The sequence below is a fragment of the Pezoporus occidentalis genome, unplaced genomic scaffold (genome assembly GCF_034315485.1).
Source record: "Pezoporus occidentalis ecotype Australia unplaced genomic scaffold, CSIRO_AGI_Poc_V1 ctg257, whole genome shotgun sequence".
NCBI lineage: Eukaryota > Metazoa > Chordata > Aves > Psittaciformes > Psittacidae > Pezoporus > Pezoporus occidentalis.
In genome coordinates, this window is record NW_026914469.1 from 105,210 (window position 1) to 126,930 (window position 21,721).

A 21,721-nucleotide genomic window follows, 5' to 3' on the forward strand; every position below is an offset into this window, starting at 1 on the left:
CCAAATTATTTAAGAGTTGGTCACATATTATCAAACCTTACAGTGTATGTGTATACCTTATATAATCACATTAGCATTACCAGTTATAGAAGAGTTATTATAGAGAATCATAGAGAATATATACTGAACAACTGCACAACTTTATACATAGTTTGGCATCATGAACCTATTTATGTTGAGCTGTAGATGTTATTAAAGCACTATGGTCTCTTTATCTACAATGTACTTTAAGAAAAAAAATTTGAACATACATAAACATGAAGATACTGTTAAAGTACTGGTTTTCTGTAGGTGTTCTAGTTACAGAGTCATAGAATGGTTTGGGCTGGAAGGCACTTCAAAGCTCATCTAGTTTCAACCCCCCTGCCACATGCTCCACTAGACCAGGTTGCTCCAAGCCCTGTCTAACATGGCTTTGAGCAGTGCTAGGGATGGGGCAGCCACAGCTCCTCAGGAAAACTTGTTCCGTCACCCTCACAGTGGAGAAATTCTTCCTAATCTGATATTTGGCACAAACTTCATTCCCAGTAAAGTTGCAGTGTGGATACCCCCTTCAGTGCATCACAGCAAATTGAACTTCAGTCCTTCCCTCTATGCACTGCTTCACTTTGTAATATAGATGTTTTGCATTGTGCTCAAGTGGCAATGGAGTGGCCCTTAGGAGTGAAAGCATATAATGGGCTACTGATCTAGAGCCTTGGAAGACAGCACAGATGTCTCTTTCTTGTCTAATATAATTCTGTATAAATACCAAATTCTTGTCTCTCCTCTACATGGAAATGAGAGGAGCTCTGTAACCCCCCACTGTTTGCACCTTATGTCAGAAATAGCTACATCATTTATCTGTTCAAAGTAAAACTGTTACCTATTATTTTTAAGCATATGTTGTGTTTCTCATTACTCTTATTGGTGTGTCCTGGGCAGTTGGCTTTCATTCAGGAAAGTTAAGTATATGCTGGAAGCCGTTAAGTGTATACTTAAAATTCTTGACTGGTTTGGAGTCAGCTATTAAGTGAAACTGGGTAAGAGTGGAATTCTGGTCAAATGTATGATTTGCTTCCCGAAGCAGGTCTCTTAATCTGTTAAAAGAACAGTAAGTCATTATGCATCTTTTAATTTTGCATTTTCTGATTTCTTTTCTGGGCTTTTCTTCACACTTACAGACTCGTATGGTTTAAACCAAAGTTCACTGTTAGTACATACAGGTATAATGAGAGGATGGTGTCATGATTTTCTGTTTCAGGAAAATCTGAGTCATCTTCAGAAAGCAAAATTGAGCTGAACAGGAAGTGAACAGGAAAAAACCCAAAACATATACTTTATAAAAGACTTTAACGTAACTTTTTGGTTTGTAACAAATTAGTTCACTTAATACAATATGAAAAAAGCACATTTCTCAGAGTTTAATGTTACTCAGGGTAATGTCAGTGCTGCTATTTCTAGGGTTTTATTTTTACTGTTCGCAGCACAGCAGGTAACACCATGTTTTCACTTTGATGGGAATTAAAACTGGCACTGGTATTGCCAAATGCAGTGTTGCCCTCTGAGCAAGTTTTTAATTTTCCTTTCTTTGTGAAAAACTACATGGGTGATTGTAAATTTGCAAGAGGAGATGTAGGAATTAAAGTACTCCTAGCAATTAGGTTTTGGAGCTCTGTTTTGGAGTTTTATGTTCTATTTGAACATCAGATCTTTATATCCTTTTAGATTAAAGGGTGTCTTGAATAGGTGCATTTCTTACTATTTATGCCACCTTTAATTTCTCATAAGTAACTTACCAATTTCACTTTTTTTCCTAGTAATTTTGGGGGCATAAAACCAGAGGGCTATGTTTATTGCTGGTTTTCAATAGTGTGCCTCCACATATGTTTTGGAAAGCATGATTGTATTTAAGATTAAAAAAGTCACAGATAAATAGAAATATTACAATAGCTGCTGTTGAAATCATACTTTTTCATGCAGCTAATGAATTGATGTTCTGCCATTCTATGAGATGGGCTTTAAAACATTCTCTAACAGTTTTCTATCTAAATAATGTTTATATATTTCATTATATTCATAGTACACTCAGTTTCACTGGGTACGTGTATGTGTGTTTTCTGACACAAAGAACAATACTATAAAACTCCACATAATATATATATTCTCCAGTTAGCTTTTGTGCCACAACATGTGCACGAAAAGACTTACGTAAAATATGTCTAGAAGTCTGTGGAATAATCGTTAACATATCAGCAATATTGCCAAATGACCTGAATTTGTCTTCTGTTGTATTTACATTTCTCATTAATTTAATGTCCAACCCTGTGTAGCATGGCTAAGCATTTCCTTAGTAATCTGGATCTGAATTAAGAATATTCTGAGAGCTTTTTTCTTTTTTCCTTTTTTTTTTTTTTTTTTCCCCTAAGGATATGGCTCTTGTTGCCCCTGAAGCGCCTTCGGAACAAGCTAGAAGGGTTTTCCAGACATACGACCCTGAGGGTAAGGGCTGTACTTCATGTTGAAATAAGACTTTTTGTTGAAACGTACTCACTAGCAGAGAAAGATTCCAGGTAGTGATGAGTTCTGCATTGTGTAGGGTATCTCTTCAAAAAAGAGGACCATCATTTTCTAAAATTTGTTCCAAATACTGCACTTTCAAATCCATTTCAAATTCCATGCCAGGGTAATACCCTGTTTATACTTGAGCTGATTAAGAGAAGAATAAAATACTTAGTATGTAAGAGTAGGTGTTTTCTATATGGAAGTCAATCTACAAGTGATGTGAAGAAATTTCCTGAGGATTCTATAGTAAGGGAGGTTGCGTATAATGCTGTGGAGTTCTTGTAGCATAAGATTTTTAACCTTGTAATGTTCTTTCTAATTAACATAAAGCTTTAATATAATTTGATTTCCCTTATGTTACATTTTCTTAAAATAACTGATCCACTGTGGTTGCATTCTTCATGAAATTTTGTTCTTGAATGTATGTGGCATACACAGAAAATTTTCTTATGTTTTGGAAAGCAGATGTCTGCCATTCAGGTGCTGGTTTAATTAATCGGAAAAAAAATACAGTTGTTGTCCCAAGGTATCTAGTGGAGATGGAGATTGCTATAAAAAGATTGAATTCTTAGTGAGTATTAAGCTACTGAGTGTATGAATGATAAACAGAGTTTCTGTGTTACAGTTCTCTTTCTTTTTTGAAGAGGGAGAGAAGTGTTTGAAAACTGTGTTCCTTCTAGAACCTCACGCTTGTGAATTTTAAAGATAAATATATGCAATATTTGTATTTTTGAGTAAAATGTGTATTTCTGGAAAGCTTGTTTCTTTTCCTAATGAGGAGCTTTGCTACTTCTTCAGATAATGGTTTTATATCTGACTCTCTACTAGAAGACGTAATGAAGGCTCTGGATCTTGTGTCAGATCCTGAATAGTAAGTACAATGAAATTTAAATACTAAAGAGGTTTAACCACACAGTAATTATAATTTAAGTTTTTTTTTCTGGTTTCAGTTAACCATGTGTCAGTTATAATTTGAGGGGGTGTTCTGGACTTTTCTGGCTTGTGTTCTAGGGACAGTGTTATTTTAGAGTGTTTAAGTCAGCTTTAAATTAAACACGAGGAATTCAAATTAAAATGTCTAACTTTTGTAGTGATAATTAGAAACCAAAAAACCCCTCATCTACTGTATATATTGAGGAGATAATTGTGAAGATATTCCCATATGTTGGGTGACAGTGAAACTGTGATAAAAGAGCCAAACATTCTAGGTATTCAAAGGCAGAATAGCATTGGATTAGCCCTGGATCTGTCTACACAGTTTGGAGCTGAAACTGTTTTAGTTATACGTCTGTTTTCACCAGCACTCAGTACCCTGTAGTGCTTATAATTGTCATTTGTTTCCAGAGATGACATCTTGATTTCTAGGATTAGAGTTAAAACTATCAAATGAAAAAGTTATTTATTTTAGATCTTAATGTGGATCAGGACTAATATTCAGTGGCAGCAGTTAACAACCTTCAGTGTCAAAGCTTACCATGTTTTGCTGCTAAATGTTTAGGAGGACTATGTGCTTGAACTTTTTTACCTCTCCAAAAGATGGTTCTGCTCTTTTGAAGACATAGAGTCTAGTTTATTGGGGTCTAAACCCGTTCTTCCTGTAGAATAGCTCTGGAAACTGCAAGTTTGCTTACCACAGCTCTCTGAGATTTGATTGATGCCATTTTTTGTCCTTTCAAATGTTACTAAATACAACAAAGTTTACTGAGCTGTTCTGTATGAAGAGTAGGAGTGAAAATTGAAATCAAAAGACACCCAGGAAACTAAAACCGGAAAAAATCCAAGACCAAAAGGCTGGCATTCATAATATGTCAGTACATGGTGAAACCTGCAAAAGATACATTAGGTTTTTTTAAGTGAGGGAAAGAAAAAAGCCTTAGTTTAATAGGTTTCAGAAGCTTTCTTTTGGCCATTTTGTTCTGCTGCCTCAGTAAATCCACAAAAATCCTCCTTTTGCATTCAGCATTTTTTCTGTTTGGATGTTCAGCCTTCAGGGTATTTGTGGCATAGCCCTGGCCTATTTTGTTGCCCATAGCACATCAAATACAAAATGATGTAGGAGGAGCCAGTCAGAAGGTCTGCAGTATTGAAAAACATGACCAAATCATCACCTCCTCTTAATGTTTTTGTCTAATTTGTTCGTTGTCTAATATTACTGTCTTGGGGACCAACTTAAGATGTCCTATCTGTTCCACACAGGTTTTTCTGGTTGTTTTTTGTTCGTTTGCTTGGTTTTAGGTAAAAATAAAGTCATTGCTTCCAAGTGTACTACTTGCATTTTTAGTTCAAGAACTAAATGGAAATGCTTTGTGATCATCTAATCCAAGTCTTCAAACTTCTCAGAATCTCAAGATGAGTAATATTCAGACCTGCTTAGAGGTTAAGAAGTATAGAAGGGAAAACTTCGTAGGGCAGATGTGAATTACCAAGGTGGCTTAGCCATTCCAGTACTCAACACCACTGCCTGTGATTTTAGTAAAATTTTCTAGTCTTTTAGTAAATACATCTAACAACCCAGGTCTCTTGTTTGGTTTTGTCTGTTTGTTTCTAAAAAAACATCTGATAATCTTTAGGGCACTGAGTTGAGTACATCTGTCAATCTAGGTTTAGCTTGTTTAAAACATTTTATCCTATCTGTCTGTTTGACTAGTGCTAGAGGCTTTTGTCCCCAAACACTTCTCATCCATTACAGTGCAATTGCCATCAGTATCATCACCCCAGTATTCATAACCTCCTCAGTTAAGATGCTGGGCCTCTTATTGAAGTGACTGGAGCATGCACATACACTTGTCTTAGTAGCTCTGCTGCAGTATCAGTAACACTGAACAGTGCTAACTATTTGCTGAATGAAAAAGCCTCAAACAGCAATCAAATTTTATTAAATCTCCCCTCCTGCTTAACCGATTTAGCTATATACACTGTCCATACTTAAAAACAGTATGGCTCTGCATTTTTAAACAGTTCTTATATTTCATTAGTGAGTATATTGCTTTTTTTAATTTCATTATGGAATTTTAAGTGCATTTTCAAAGTTATCTTTACTGCCTTGGTTCTGTTTACAAACAGTGTTTTTACAACTCTGTTAAGGATTTTGAGAATTTCAGCAGGTTTCAGACAGCTACTGAAATATCTTAAATTGAGAGTAAGAATGAGGAATAGAAGGTTTAAAGTCCAGGATCTTGCGAATCCTCAGTTGTAGTTTCACTTGAATAGTGAAATGTCTTTTTTTTTTTTTTTTTTCTAGCTATTAAATTAACAGAGTTTATAGGATTATCACAATACCACATTCAGTCTTAAGAACCTTAAAATTCCTCTTCCAGGCTCCTTAATAGAGCCACTCTTAAGAATTACATGATGTATTCTGTGTGAATTGATGCAGAAACAGAAAAGAAGCCAAGTAATTTACTACTAGTACTATGTTAGGACCAGGAAACTGTTAAAAATTTAAAAATGAAGACACATAACTGGTAGCCAAAAGGATAAAATGCTTACCTGCAGCAGTAATCGAAAATATCTTAGAAAGACACTTTCTGCCCACATACGCTGGCGAGAGAGACCTAAGTGGTTAAAGGCCTACGTGGTAAAAGAGACAGCTATGAGAAGCTAAGACGCTGTCTCCTGAAAGGAAAATGTAGTGCCTGCATGAAAAAAAATAGGGAAGAATCTATATTTATGGAACATTAAATACAAAATAAAGCAGAATTAAAATCTTCTGAAGAGTAATCTGCACAGTTATAAAGTAAAAACCAGTAGTACTTTCTTTAAGCCAGTCAGAACCAGGAGACTGGAAGATGGGCTAACGGAGAAGTCTCAGTACAACAAAAGTGAACGATGGCACGGGGGATAAAACCATCCTGATTTTACATAAACATTGTTGGCCTGTGAGCTAGATATTATAATGCAGGAAACAGATCTTAAACTGATTCTCAGTAGCAGACAGACATAGAATGGGATTTCTGGAAATTATGCCATGTTATAAATGTATGATGTTTCACTCCATTTTAAAAAGAGCATTGTAGAAAGTCATCAGGCAACAAGGCTAATTGAAAGTTATTAATAATTAATATTAAGGATGGCATTAGTACAAGGAAGAACTAGGTTAGGACTGTTTGACCTGGAAAAGAGAGATAGCCATTGGCATGTAAGAGTGATTTCTAAAATCAGGAGTTTCTGAATAAATACAAACTGATTGTTAATTGCTTCTCACAATGCAAAAATGAGGTGTTACTAAACTGAATGATCAGGTGACAGGTTCAAAAGGGGAGGAGATACTTATTCCCAGAATCCGTAGTTTAGTTTTGTGAGCAGAGGTTATGAAATGCCACAAGTGTATGTGGGTTCAGAGCCAATTAGGCACGTTCACAGAAAGAAGAAGTATATACTTTTGTGTTTTCTGTACTGCTTCTCACTGAAGATGTCTGAACAGCAGACTGCTGGAAATGGGGAGTGTAAACTAAGGATATCACTGTCTGTCCTGTTGTACTCTATCATAAGCATCCACTACTGACCAGTGTCAGAAAGAGCATACTGGCAAGACGCTCAGTTGGTCTGACCCGATGAGGACATTCTTGTGTATGGTACAACTTGTAACTTAGCCAAAAGGATAGGCAGATGGAGATAAATGTTTAAGTGATCTGATGTCTGTAGAAATATATTGCTTAAATAGAAATAAAAAGTTCGAATTGACATTCATTTGTAGTGACCTGAAATGGTACCAGATTCGTGCAGTAAGGCTGTCAGATTAGAGCTGTAAATATTTTCATTATTTATTGGGTTTGGCTTCTTCGATATCGAGGATGTGATGTAAATAAGAAATGTATCTGTTAAACTCTAATTTTATTTCAGTGTACTTAGAGAAAATCTTGGAGGTTTTTCAAGTCTCCATTTAAAAACAGGTTGCTTGGCAGTTACAGAGCTGTATTTGAAAGCTGACTGGTTTATGTCTCTTAAGTTCAAGAATGCTTCCAAGATAGCAAAACACCTTTTGGGTTGTAAACCTGGTTTTAGATTATATGGGTTTCAAATTATTTTACCAAATATGGTGGTCCTTCAGAATTAGCACTTACTTAATTTAAAATAACAAATTACTTTTATTTAAAAATAACTATGTTTTGGCAACTTGCATGCCATTCTGGTGCAGTTGTCACGATTAAAAATAGGATGGTTTTGCTATATTTGGCAGCCAGTACTGTGGTAGCACAGCGTAACTTAGGCAATAATAAAAATGTCTTACTCATACTTTTATATTCAATGTTTTTGTCACAGTGTAAACCTCATGAAGACCAAATTAGACCCAGAAGGACTGGGCATCATATTACTGGGTCCCTTTCTGCAAGAATTCTTCCCTGAGCAGGTAATCAGTAGCACTTTATTGCTGCAAAGCATTGTCTATTCTTGTATTTTTGATTCATTAAACACTTCCATCAGTATCACAGAACTGTTTCTAATAACAAGTATTGCATTCAGAACAGCTGACCAGCAAATGATTTCTTGTATTGTACAACAAACCGGAGGCTTCCATTTTGCATAAGTTGTCCATGATTTTGTCAGCTTTATACTGGAAGGAAACTCCATTGTAGCAACAAGTTCTAAAATCGACTTCAGGACATATATGATCACTTTGCATTTGAAACTGAACTGGTTCCTTACTCAGAAAGTTCACATAAGTTTGTTTTTTCTGAGAATAAATGACCATGCTGTTTTTATCATTCTTGTCTGCGTAATTGCTAGCAAGTGGGAAAAGATTACAAGCATCTTTAAAACTATTTTTATTGTATCTCTAATAATGTAAAATTTTTGACAGTTTAACAAAAAGTTGTGTTAGAGTTATGCTTAGCATATGTGGAAGTCAGTGTGTGTGCCAGGGTAATGGAAAATTCCAGAACAGGGAGCTGGTCCAGATGAGAGCTCTCCTTGGAGGTTTATGGAGGTTTGTGCCATGGCCATGCCAGTGCTTCTGTCAGCAGAAGGGGGAAGGTTTCTCCAGGGACAGAAACATAGGCTGGTGGAGGCAAGAGAAGGGCTGAGAGGAGTACTTCTTTGGAGGCTTTTGTAGAAATGAAGATGAGTGTCTTTCTCTAAAACAGTGTGAGGAAACAGCAGATGCTAGTGATAGCTGGAATTGTTAATGTTTCTCTATACAATAACACATAGCTAGTGCCAAGATCTAGATTTGATTCCTTCTTTGATGCGAATATTCAAAACCCCATTCTTACTCTCTTAGAAAGTGCTAAATGCCACCTCAAAAGCAGGAAGGTACCTCAGCTTTCCTGTTCAAAGCTGTTGGCTTAAACAAAGATCATTCAGCCTGAGAGAGCAAGCCTGACTCCTTAGTGCTAACTGTTTTGGGCAGTCGCTTGGAGAGAGGGATTCCTCAATTCCCTGATAGCCCACTATTTGGGAAACAATTGCTGCACAAAATTCTTGACATCCATGGGGCAGGAACTGGAAAGCAGCACTTCTTTTCCTTCAGGGTGAGCATACCTTCCTTGGTGAGCAGAATAAGTGTCCTCATGTCTTCCCAGCAAAGCTCAATTTTATTTATCTCTGTGAAGCAATTTCTGTAAGTAGAGTTACCACTTACTATTCCTTTTCACCACCACCCCTCCACTGAACAGCTTGTGTTGCTGTGAGAGACCCATACAGAGATAAGGGTTTTGAATCATGTAAGAGGAGAAAAATGAATAAGGGCTTTTTGTAATCTGATGGATATACTGTAACCCAAGTAGATTTATTCTCATTCCAGCCTTTACCTCAGTCTGCTTAAAAAAATGATAAGCTTTTGTTTGGAGCCTGGTACACTAGGCATAAAAGAGATTGTATTGCACCTGATTTTTTTTTTTTCCTGATTCAGTGAAATGCAAAGCTTTTCAGTCCTTTTAGGACTAAAGCATTTAAACACCTGGAATGGTAAAGGTGACAACTGCAGCACATCTGCTGTTAGGCCTCAGCTGAACAGGTGTTTTCACAATGAATTTACAGTTAAAGTAATTTACAGTTAGGCAAGTGCAGGTGTAAGTTACTTCTTAGCTCTGAAATGAAGGGCTGGAGATAGGATCTGGTCCTTAGTAAATATTTAGCTTTGTAGCATCCAGACAGTCATAAATACACACAAATATGGCTAGTACATAAGGTGTCTGACTTTAAAGATTAGGTTTCTACATGGTCAGTGCTGAAGTTGTGGTTTAGAGTGTCCAGATGTACACAGAAAATCATTACTTGCTTTTGGGGTATTACTTATTAATTTACTGACATTTTTTTTTTTATTTCTAATGAGAAAGGTAAGATGAACAAAATTTTCATGTCATCTTAAAGAAATTGTACTTTTTTCTACGATGTCCTTGAGTCTTCCTGTTTAAATGCACCTGTCTCATAAAGAGAAACAACAATGTATGTGTCACATGAAACTCTTCTTTGTACTAGGACTCTAGGGTTTCAGAGTCATTCACTGTTTACCATTACAATGGACTGAAGCAATCGAACTATAATGAAAAGGTAAGATTTAATAAACTCAAATCTAACCCTAATAACAACTGGTATGCAAAACTGACTGTAGTTACAGGCAAAATACTCAAAACTGGTTTTACAAAACTACTACTTCAGCAATTTGATTCCAAAAGGCTGTCTTTGGAATCGGAAACTGTGTTGTGCTCCTGAACATATCTTAGGTAGTGTACTGGACCAATTGGCTAATCTACCTCTCTTTAAGCTGCACATTTTGAATAGAGCATTTTCCATCCTTATCCATGAGAAGTGGTATCTGAACTGTAAAGGACAGTGGAGTCACACAAATTGCAACATGTATAAGTAACCCTACATCTCAAATGAGATTTTTGGAATTTTTTTTGTGCTATATTTTAGTAGTCCAGATTTGCATCAAAAATCAATATTTTTTGGAACCACTGGGGGGGGGGCAGGAGGTGGGGAAATGACAAGTTTCATTTTCAGCTTTCTTGGAAGAAAGAGTGCACATGACACACCAGGACTGCTTTTATGTGAGTTCCTGAATTAGCATTTAGAGTAGAAGAGTGTTAAGGCATTCATAGACATGGGGAACAAAAATGGCTTCAAGTGAGAAGGCATAGCTTGGATATGAGTCCTTAAAATTACTCCTGTGAAATCTTCAGCAGTTTCATGCACAAAAATGTAGGCAAATGCATTTATTTTTGCTATTGAACATATAGACATAATCAAGAAAATTTAAACAAATTTTTGTTTTCTGAGGATTCTCTCTATAGCATTTAAAATACTGTTTTCTGAAAAGAGCTGGTTTACAACAGAAGTTGCATTTTATGGCAAATCAAAACTCCATAAAGTTAAGTCTAAGAAACACTTCCCTTATGAAATAACTGTTTCAGTCTTTGCAAGTGCAACAGTAGTAGAAGATCTGTTGTCACAGAATTTTTGCATTGCATTTTCTTATTTAATTTTTATACCAATTTGGGCCTCAACTGTTGAATTAACAATGGAATGAATATGGCCTGATCAGGGTTTTCAGGCACTTGAGTTTTGATAGATTTTTTTTTTTCATAACTAATTTCATTAAAAGAAGAAATAAAAAGTATATAAAATTTCATGGATTTAATCCTTGTAATCAAAAGAAAAAAGTGTCATAACAAACCGTTTCCTGCCCAATGAAAATAATCATCTCACCTTAAGTGTTCTTAAACAGCCATGGGCTGCCATAACTGGTTTCATTTTGGCAGGTCATGTATGTAGAAGGCACAGCCGTTGTTATGGGTTTTGAAGAACCAATGCTGCAGACGGACGACACTCCTGTAAAACGCTGCTTGCAAACCAAATGGCCATATATCGAATTACTGTGGACCACAGATCGATCACCTTCCTTGAACTGACAACGTAAAACCACGGGATCTTTGAGTGAAGGTACAAGGAGTGGTATTACTTGGAAAGTGGTTTGTTTTGACTGTGTGGAATTATACACTGGTATCATTGATGAATTGTAAATAATGATTACAGACACTTTTTCAGTGTTAATTGGAATATTTAATTTTTTAATCAGATTGATTTCTATTATAATAGTTTGTCTTTTTTGGCCACTGTAGTACTGTTAATGTGAGTTATCCTTAAAACAAAAAAACCCTAAAGTCTTAGCATTATTTTGCCATCTCATGAAGATTTGAAAAATGTCTGATACTGCAGAATCTGCATATTAGATGTCAGATCTTTAAAACATGAAACATATTCAGCTTCCTCTGAATCATATAAGCATGTTCTATTATTTAAATTATATTGGCTTACATTACAGTACCATAATGTGTGGACTAGACTGGCCTTTGCACTGGATATGTTTTAATGAGTTTAAATTTTTTGCAATTTTACCTGAAATTGAATTTTACCTAAAGAGCTTGCACAATGTCACATCAATATGATACATCTTTAGGAATATCAGTAAGTATAATTCATAAATACTCTTTCTTGGCAGTTGTACATTACTGTGGCATAGTTATCAGGCATGTTAAAAGTGAGCAAAATCTGAGGAAAAATAGATGTATTAATATTTATTTGAATTTGTATAAAAGAAATGTAAAAACGGCGGAATTTCTTGTTCTATAATCCTTTAACTATTCAAACTTATAATATTGCCAAATACCTCTTTTCAGTTTGTCCAAACAGCAGTGTAAGCCAGCATTACTGTATGTGTTAAGTGCATGAGAACATCTGTTATTACATTATTATATTCCTTTATTTATTATCAACTTGTTAGCCCTAAAATAAAATCTTTTCCTTGAATCATGATGTCGTAAATTTGGTTTTAATCAAACTTGTTCCCTGCTTCTCTAAAATACTGAAAAGGGAACATGGGTTTATAAATGTCAGGTTTTGAGTTGAGCGCGTCTCGGGGTGGGGAAGATATTTTACTGCATCTTGACAGTGATTGCAGAGGCTCTGCTATTGCCAGCGGGGCTTGATTTCACATTCAGAGTTGGTAATTTTTAAGATTCTATTTTCATATGTAAATAACAATATAACTCCAGAATGATCTTCATGCAGGAAAACAAACTGATTTTGGTTGAAAATGAGGTATGTAGTTTTGGGGGGGAAACCCTTGTTGGAGAATGTGCACTGTAAAGCCTGTGGTAGTGGTGGGAAGAGAACATCCTGTGTGTGACCCTTGCAGAAATGTCCTCTGCAAGACTGTACAATGTATCTGTTATGTTTGCATATGGAAGTGGGTGAACAGTATAGATCTGTGGTAGCTGGCCTTGGCTGGTTGCTCTAGCATGAGCTCCTGCCTCTACGGGGCCACAGGTCCTTCCAGGAGCCTGCTCCAGCAGGCTTCCCACAGGGTCAGAGCCTCCTTCCCGCATCCTCCTGCTCCAGTATGGGGTCCTCCCCAGGCTGCAGGTGGGTATCTGCTCCACCGTGGATCTCCATGGGCTGCAGAGGGGGACAGCCTTCTTCACCACAAGCTGCAGGGGGACAACCTGCTTCACTGTAGACTTCGGGGGAATCTCTGCTCCCATGCCTGGAGCACCTCCTTCCCTCCTTCATTGCTGTCTTTGGGATCTGTGGGGCTGTTTCTCTTGCATATTCTCACTCCCAGCTGCCCCACAGCATTTCTCATGCTTTGTTAAACTTGTGATCACAGAGACACCACCAGCTTTCCTCAGCTTTGTCAGGCAGCAAGTCCATCATGGAGCCAGCTGGAACTGGCTCTGTGCAACATAGGGACAGCTCCAGGTGACGTCTCACAGAGGTCACTGGTGAAGTCCTGCCTCCCCTCAGCTACGAAACAGGTTCAATGAGGACTTGTTTAAAAATGAACTTCTGAAATTCCTGTGACCATTCCTAACTGCAGAACTCAGCAGCTGCCTTAACTCTTTCGGAGATCTCCTCTTCTAGAAAAAACAATTCCTTTGCAGGTGACAATAATGTGAAGAAATTCCTTAATTCATCTTCTCTAACCCACTCAACTTAGTATTTGGTCTTGCTGTGTGGGCCTGATGCTGAAAGTCTTGTGTGAGAGTAGTTGCACTGAAAAGCATATGGATAATTAAAGCAGATTCTCTTCATCTGGACTGCCTGGCAAGTCTGGAAATTTACTTTCCCTAAAATAGGCTTGACAGATACTTGCTTTAGATGGTTTTGCACAGTTAATGTCTTTAGGTAGACTTGCACCAATGCCTTGGAAGGTGAAATGTCACTTCTCTTGCTCTTTATCATGGATTCTGCCATTTGTCTTGGCTTGTAATAGACTTGAACAACACAGCCTGCACTGAATCACAGCCCGTATCTGTTAGAATGAACATCCTTTTTCTAGTCCACTGTCAGATACAATTTATGTTCTGTCTCACAAAACAATAAATAAAACTGAAGATTCCCAGCTGAGACCTGTGTGTAAGCATTAGTTTGGATTAAAACTTCTGTCACACTCCAGAGAAATGTAGATGATGCTTAATGTGGTATAAGAACCCTTATTCCTGTATCCTTTTGTACTGCCCAGTTATTTGAGACCTGGCTTCTGGTTTACTTCTTGTATTTTTGACTACAGAGGCTAACAGTGCCTAGTGTAACTAACAGTGGTGAATGGAACTTGGCCAGCTCATCCAAGAGCTGCAGCCAAATGAACCTTCCTGTCCTTTCCTTCCTGATGAACAAGATGGGATAGATTCTGACTTTAAGGAAAATCACCTTTTGTCCCCTAAAAGAGTGTGGTTGTTTAGAAGGCAGACTTATAATATGGGGGCATTAATGTCTAGTTTGCTTCCACAGAAAAATAACCAGAAACCTATATAATTTTCAGAGGTTGTACCGCTCTAAGTGCCAAAAACATAAGCTACATATGTGTGTGTGTGTATATATATATGTATTGCAGTTTGCAAATTGAGGCTTAGTCTGTAAGTCTGCAGCATTCCATGGAATTAAATACATGTTCTAACTAACCAGAGCAAATTGATACTGCTAACTGTAAAGAAAGCACATAAACAAAATTTGCAATTAAATGGTATTTTGACTACTACTGTAGGTGAATGACCTTTTTTATGTATTTCACAGTGGTTCAGTTTAAATTGCCAAATAAAGGTCAGTATCTTCCAAGAGACAACTGGTGTCCTAAGTGCAACATGGTACAGTTAGCGGGCCCTTGGATAACTGGTCCAGAAAACTGGGTTCTCTGCCTCATGTCTTGAAGCCCTGTGAGACAGAAAATTGTTCAGCGAGGTGCTGGTGCCTCTTTGCTTTAAACTTAACTTCCATAAAAGAGATGAAGGCAAAGAGGTCTTGGGGTCAAGTGCTGGTTGAATGGTAAAAGACAAATTGTTACTACTTTTTATACTGGAGTTTACAATTAGGCACTCTGAAAAATTAGCTAAATAAATAATGGAAAGACTACTGCCAGTGCCTCATATTAGCCCAGGTGAGTAATATTTGAAGGCTCAAGGCTTATATATATTTTTGCTTTGTTAAAGCCTGAGCTATTCAAGGTAAACAGCCAGTATACATCCAAATGTAAATATTCTTAAAATCCACATGAAGACCCCTTTAAAAGAGTGAACCACTGAAGCACTTGCAGAGCACTTTGGTTTTAAATACTTCTGCTGAAGTTCTTCGCTGTATCTTTCAGACGGTTAGAAATAATGTTTATCCAAGCCATTTGTATGCTTCTAATTGTCTCTTTTTGTTGTGGTGATGAGTCTAGGGAAAAGGAGCCCAAGACGGTGCTGGATAGAGTAGGCAAGTGATGCGGGAGTAAAATCCATTATGGTAGCGAAATGGGTATGTCTACACAACAGTTCATGAGCAGGAACAAGAACCTCCACTACTACAATGCATTCCGCGGTGCATTTGTTGTCTCACTGGATGACTGTCTCCAAATACAAAGTACAGTACAAAGACAAAATGCTGCCTATGTAATGGCTCCAGTTACAGTTCTGGAGAAAACTTCCTACCTACAGAAACAAAACTAGGAAACAACTAAGAGAAAAGGTAAGGTTTCCCATGGGAACTGGACTCTTAAGTTTCTATACTGACACCTTTTGAAAAGATTTAACGGTAAAATTGTAATTAATTTTAGAAATATTTGTGTTATAATCCCGTATTATTCCTTGAAATACCCTTCCTCTGCCAGCAGGTACATTACTGAGTAAGATCAAAGCTTTCATAGTAGAGCCTTCTATGAAATACTAATATGTAAGTTTTGCTTCAACAAAACTTTCCACAGAAGCCTTGACTGATCTACTTTTAAGATTGGAAACACCATAATGACCTCACCTACTGCACATAATATGTGGAAATCCACAATATGAATCTTGCATTTTTCTGCATATATTATTTGGTCCCACATGTGACGTTCCAGCTATTCTGTAGGGTAGATAATGATTTTTGGACTCTAGGCCAAATGTTCTTACAAAAGCTGTCCGTCCTGGCTCCAAGTCATGTTCTAGACTCTATCAAGACTTTTTAGTTTAGTATTGCAAGCAGCTAATGTACAGGTCACAGGTACACTGAAGACCAAACTTCAGCCTACCAACAACGGGGGCAGCTGCTTCTTCTTGAGCAGCACAGGTCACAGCGTCCAGTCCAAACATTTCTAAAATCTGAGGAAAACAAAGTCTGGAATAAGCTTCCACTGATCAGAACAGGTCCAGGTTATTTAGGGAAACACTGCAAATCCTTCAAAAACTAGAAAGGTTATTCTTTCAGTTTATCTTTTTGAATTAATTTGGAATATTCTACACTCTCATTTCTTAATATGAAGAAAAAGGAAACAGGTATTGGGAGAGTGTTGTGCTAAAAGCAAGACATAATTATTACTTAGCAAAGGCAACACAACTTTCAAATGCCTTCAGTTGCCTTTTAAGAGTAGGCATTAACCTAGTAACAAGTAATTGGGGTCCTTCTGAATTTATTACTGGTGCTTAGATCTTGTTCAATGTAAAATGACAAAATGATGGTGATTTTTCACTTTAACAGCAAGAGTAAAGTCAGCACAAATGTAAGGCCAGCAGAATTAAGGATATTACAAGCCTGTGGGGACAGCTAAGGGCCACACTGTTAATGCTGGAAATAAACACACTGTTCTATTTTTGTGAACAGGAATGTCAGTCTTATCTGAATAATCTTGCCATAAAGCACTTAAAATAAAATAAACACAAAAGTAAAGAAAACAGAACCTCAGAACAAAACAAACTAGTCTCAGCTGCATTCATAGGTATGCTCTATTATGGCATATTTATAAATGAGTTCTCTGATCTTTCTCTGATATTGCTTTGGACACATCTGTATTATAAAAGCAATCCTTTCTTTCCTCCTAATGGAGTTGAATACACAGAAAGTAAAATGTTTCTCCTTCATATCTTTGAGTTGGCCAGAAAAAATACAAGAAGGTTGTGTCCTCCAGATGTTGGTGTGATCCTTCATTAGCTGTGCAGCATTTCAGGCAGTCAGGTTTTACATATTCTTGACACAACCAGCTAGAATACTACTGTGGGCTTTGCAAGGTCAGAACAAATCAAGACAGGAGTTACACAGCTTTGTTGGTTTTAATTGCTTTTATGAAGAAATATTAAGAGGAGCTTTCTAAAAGCTCTGTTCAGCATCAGATGCAATAAAGTGGTATTGGTTATTTCAGTGGGAAAAGAGGCAGGACACCTGTCCCTGCACAGAGCTGTGGTGAAGAACTACAACAGTGCTTTCCTTCTGCACCAGTGTAAGGTGCCCCCTTCAGCATATTGAAACTCTGTGTAGCCAAGAAAGCACTAACAGAGCAACTTACAGAGGAATGCATTTCCTAATAAACTGTGTGGATGGATTTACATCTTTCCTGTGGTTAGAAGGTGGTTTTGGTTGCTGTTTGTTTCTCTTTGTTAAAATAACAGCCATGCTTACGGTCACATAACACTGATGAAAGTCTGTTTTCTCTTCCTATGCACTTTACTTTCCTAAAAGCAAATTTCAGGTATCACTCCAGCTCAAACTCTTGAAAGAAATTAAACCAGACTCCACCGGCCTCAACTCTGCCATGTCTCCTTGTGATCATGACTGTCCAGAGCCACAGGTAACTCTGCGGGGCAAAGTTAAGGGATGTCCTGCTTAGCAAGCGTTTCTCACAACTTCACTGGTGGAATTTCACAGTGAGATGAATCGGTTTCCCCAAATGCAGCCTGGTTAGGTGCAATGCAACACCCGAGCACGGTGTTCAGCCGGGATGGAGATCTCTGCCCTCCCTGCTCCGAGGTCCCAAGACCACTCCGCAGCCACAAGTGCTGCAGACAGCGCCAGGGGGGTCTTGGGGAGCTGGGCCGAGGTGCCCACACCTCCGGGACAGCTTCTCCCTCAGCGACCGAGACGCAGGTGAGACGGCCCCGAACTGGCAGCGGGGGGACCCACGGTTTCAAATGCTGACTCCTACAGTAAGATCTTCCTCTCTTGACCCACCTCGTTCCCGGCTGCACCGCTCTGCTCGCCTCGGGCGCCGAGCGCGGGCCGCCAGGGGGCGCCCGAGCGCGGCTGGCCCTTCAGCGGCGGCGGCTGCTGCGGCGGGGTGAGAGTGGCCGAGCCTCCCCCGCCAGCCCCCGTCCCGCCGCCAGAGCACGGCAGCAGCCAGATCTCCGCGGCACCTCACGGCGGCTGCTCCGCTCTGCTCTGCCCACGGGAGCCGGCCGTGGCGGGGGCAAGGATGCTGAGACTCAGCCACGGGTGCCGCGCCCGTCGCCGGTGTCTGCCGTGCCCGCTGCTCCTCCTGTTAGCGCTGCTCTGGGCGCCGGCGCTGGTGGCCTTCAACCTGGACGAGGAGAAGCTAACTGTGTACAGCGGGCCTCCGGGCAGCTACTTCGGGTACTCGGTGGACTTCTACATCCCTGACCCCAGCACGTGAGTGCCGCAGCCGCCGGGCTGGTCGTTTCCCTCAGCGCGGCGCCGGGGGTAGCGGGAACCCGGCTGTGCCGCAGCTAGCGTCCCCAGCCCCTCCCGCTCGGCCGGGGCTGGGAGCGGGCTTCGGGGAAGGCGATGGGCACAGCTGGGGTGACAGTCCCCGGCCCGCCGTGCCGGCGCCGCCGCCTGTTGGTCTCCATCGCCCGGTGACTTCTCGGTGTGTTTCGCAGGGTCAGCGTCCTGGTGGGAGCTCCCAAAGCCAACACCACGCAGCCAGACATAGTGGAAGGAGGAGCGGTGTACTACTGCGCCTGGCCCGCCACCCAGTGCAGGCAGATACCCTTTGATAACACCAGTAAGTGAATCGTTGAATGTTGTGCCTGATGCTTGGCTATGCGCAAGTCTCCCTTCGGCACAAGTTCCATTTGGGCTCGCTTTAGTTGTATCACTTTGGGCTGAGTATCTGCAGTTGGCTGGAGAAACCCGGCTCCTGGGAGGCTGTATGCATGTGCGCTTGTGGGGAAGGGTTTAATGGTCCTCAGAGAAATAACAGGAGTTACGACCTCCAGGAGCTCTGTGTAGTTCATCTTAATAACTGCCATGTTTTGGTTTTGTTTTGTTTTTTTTTAATAATGCTTCGGTGTTTTTAGTAGATTCCTTATTTTGAAAACACTGGGGCAAAAGGGGGTTTGAGTGCTCAGAAGACAAACCCCCCAAACCCATGTCTCATACACTTCCCTGAATCCTGGAACTCACAGGATTGCTATTTGCTGGTACTTTCAGCAAGGGGTTTTCCATCTGTTCAGCTGGCTGAAGGACCTCATGTGGCATGCTTACTGAATTCTTTTCAGCAAGAAAGAATTTTACTTCTGATCACTGGAAGCTATATCCTAACTGATTTAGGCACAATGAGGATAGATTATACCCACTTCCAAAGTCCCAAGACAGATGTTTCTTATTTAATTACAGGGAACACATGTTTTAAACAATTCAGGCTGTTTATGTTTTCTATTGTCTCTTTATAGGTCTTGAAAATAATTTAAACCTAGTGTTTGCAGGGACTTTAAAAATGATTCCTTCGTTTAGGCAGACTTTGACAGTTTAATCATTACGCAAAAATTGTGATTCTTAGGTTATATTTAATCTTAACATTTGTGGTTTATTTAAGTGCAAACACAATGCAGTTCACTTCTTTTCTAAGAGCACAAATTAAATTAGAAGAGCTTACTTAAATGTAGCAAGTAAGGAGTGCAGCTCTCTACCCCTTCCAGCTCCAGCCACCCACATCCTACTGCGATGTTAGTGTCTAGGAACTCTGCTCAGAATGACCCTCCCATCATTCTGGGAATTCTTCAAAACAGAGTAAGAGAGAGTTCCTGTATGTGTATGTACCTACTAAGGCATGTAGTACTACCTACAGCATATGGTTATATATAAATGTGAATGTACAGACATAGACAGTGTGCACACAGCATTTTTATTGTCATATGCCCTGAGTGTATATCTTTAAAATTAGGCCAGCGTAGGAAATATTCCTGTATTTCCATTTTATAATTAGGTAGTTCATGTAACAGAAGTGGAATGTATTATTTGTACAAATCAATTTCAGGTTTGAATAGAAAAATTACCAACTGAAAATTCCATTGCATTTTGAAGAGGCATTTTGAAAAATGAATGAAAATCTTTTGATGAAACCTAGAAGGTTTCATTTAGTTTCATCTAGGTTTCATCACTAGATATCCTAGAAGGACATCTGGCTTTCCTGTAGGAAACTCAGGACAACTCCTTCCTCTGGGCAGAGATGTCCTTTTGCAGATACTGTGTTTCAGATAAAGGCACAAACACAGGTTGATGAGTATGTTGACAAGGCTTTGGACTTTATCATACAACTATTCAGCTTGGAATCTCCAAAGTGTAATTCATTCAGTCTCCTGAGATGGTTGGTTGTGTCCTCTGGGTAGACAACTTGTAGACAGCTGAAGTTAAGCCAGAGCGAGCTCTTTGGGTAGATATATGGTGCACTGTAGGCAGGTTTAGCAGTGTTATCATTAGCTGTCTCATTCCAGTACCAAGGCCAGTAAAGGTGTCACTGTTCACTGGCCAGCTGCCCTCACAGACTGGGATCCTGGGAAGATTTGCGTAGCTTGTACCAACATCTGTTCTTTATTGCCAGGAACATAAGGGCCATCTCCAACATGCCTTAGATGACTCTTTTTGCTTTAGTATGGTTGTACATTTCATGTCAGTTTTTTCCCTCCAAAATACACTAGTTAGAGGAGTGTGTTCTCCATCTTTTTCTCTATTCCCTGAAACAGAGTAGTCTGAGCTCTATCCTAAATTATATTATTTAAGATAGTCTGTTACACACATTTCCTTTTGAAGCTTTTGACCATTATATGCCTAAGGGGACTTGGACAGTCCTTAATAAATAGGGATATTTTCAGATTATAGCTTTCTTGTACAGGTACCTTGTGCTTGCTATGCTTTCTCCCTACAACATCACTCAGAAATGCTGCTATTCCCATTTTATATTTATAGTCACACTTTTATATTTATTCTAATAAATAGAAAAAAGTCAGTCTGAGTTGTCAAAGGTCATTGAGGAAGTTGGTGATGATACCGGTAACCGACTCAGGATTTTTTCTTCTCCTCCAGCTCCTTAGCCACAAGATTATCCATTTTCCCAAAACAAAGCCACTCAGTAATTGTCAGAAGACTGGAAACTCAGCTCTAGCAGCTCTAATTTTAAAGATTAATGCTTCATGCCTCATAGAAGATTTTTAAAAGTCTTGGAAAGCTTTGGGAATGTTTTCTGAAACAAAACTGAAAAACTACAGAGGCTGCTTCAGAGCTGGAAGATTTCATCTTGATGCATTTTTATACAAAGCCTTCCTTTTAAAAATACTTTTTTCTTGACTAACCAAATAATACCAGCTCTTTCAGTTAGATTCACTAAGCAAAATAAAAGAGACGAAACTGCTGCAAAATTGAAAGCATTTTAAATTAAGCTCAGAAGTAAAAATTGAGTGGAACTAGAAAGAAAGGAAAAGTATAATGTAACACCTAAAAGGCAGTGCGACCCAACAAATAGATAAAGAATTTGCTAAATCAGTATTTTTCAGCCACAAGAGTTCAATGGAAGACTTGTATAAATATTGAGAAAAAAAAAAAAAAAAGCAGAGTCACAAGTACTGTATCCCAAGTTAGATTCTGCAGGTCATGAAACTGTGAAATTTCCACCATAACATAAAAATCCAAGAGATCAACAAATCCAAGTGGTTGAAAACCACTGGCTTAAATTATACATGGGCATGAGGCTCATGTCGTCCATTTCCAAGGACTGGGT

The 21,721-nt window shown here is 38.9% G+C and overlaps 2 protein-coding genes across 9 annotated transcripts in view; both read left to right on the plus strand.

Moving 5' to 3' along the window:
* The window catches only part of MINDY3 (MINDY lysine 48 deubiquitinase 3), a 52,022-nt gene extending 39,728 nt beyond the window's left edge, over positions 1-12,294 (plus strand). For all 8 annotated transcript variants that reach the window (XM_062623656.1, XM_062623657.1, XM_062623659.1 and 5 more), the window contains 5 exons: positions 2,409-2,481; positions 3,343-3,415; positions 7,807-7,894; positions 9,964-10,035; positions 11,247-12,294. In XM_062623656.1, the coding sequence (XP_062479640.1) occupies positions 2,409-2,481; positions 3,343-3,415; positions 7,807-7,894; positions 9,964-10,035; positions 11,247-11,396 (456 nt within the window). In that variant the 3' untranslated portion in view covers positions 11,397-12,294. The remainder of the gene's footprint in view (positions 1-2,408; positions 2,482-3,342; positions 3,416-7,806; positions 7,895-9,963; positions 10,036-11,246) is intronic.
* A 5,767-nt stretch (positions 12,295-18,061) lies between these two features.
* The window catches only part of ITGA8 (integrin subunit alpha 8), a 110,075-nt gene continuing 106,415 nt past the window's right edge, over positions 18,062-21,721 (plus strand). Inside the window, exons 1-2 of the mRNA XM_062623647.1 lie at positions 18,062-18,375; positions 18,606-18,730. Coding sequence (XP_062479631.1) covers positions 18,182-18,375; positions 18,606-18,730 — 319 coding nt within the window. The 5' untranslated portion in view covers positions 18,062-18,181. The remainder of the gene's footprint in view (positions 18,376-18,605; positions 18,731-21,721) is intronic.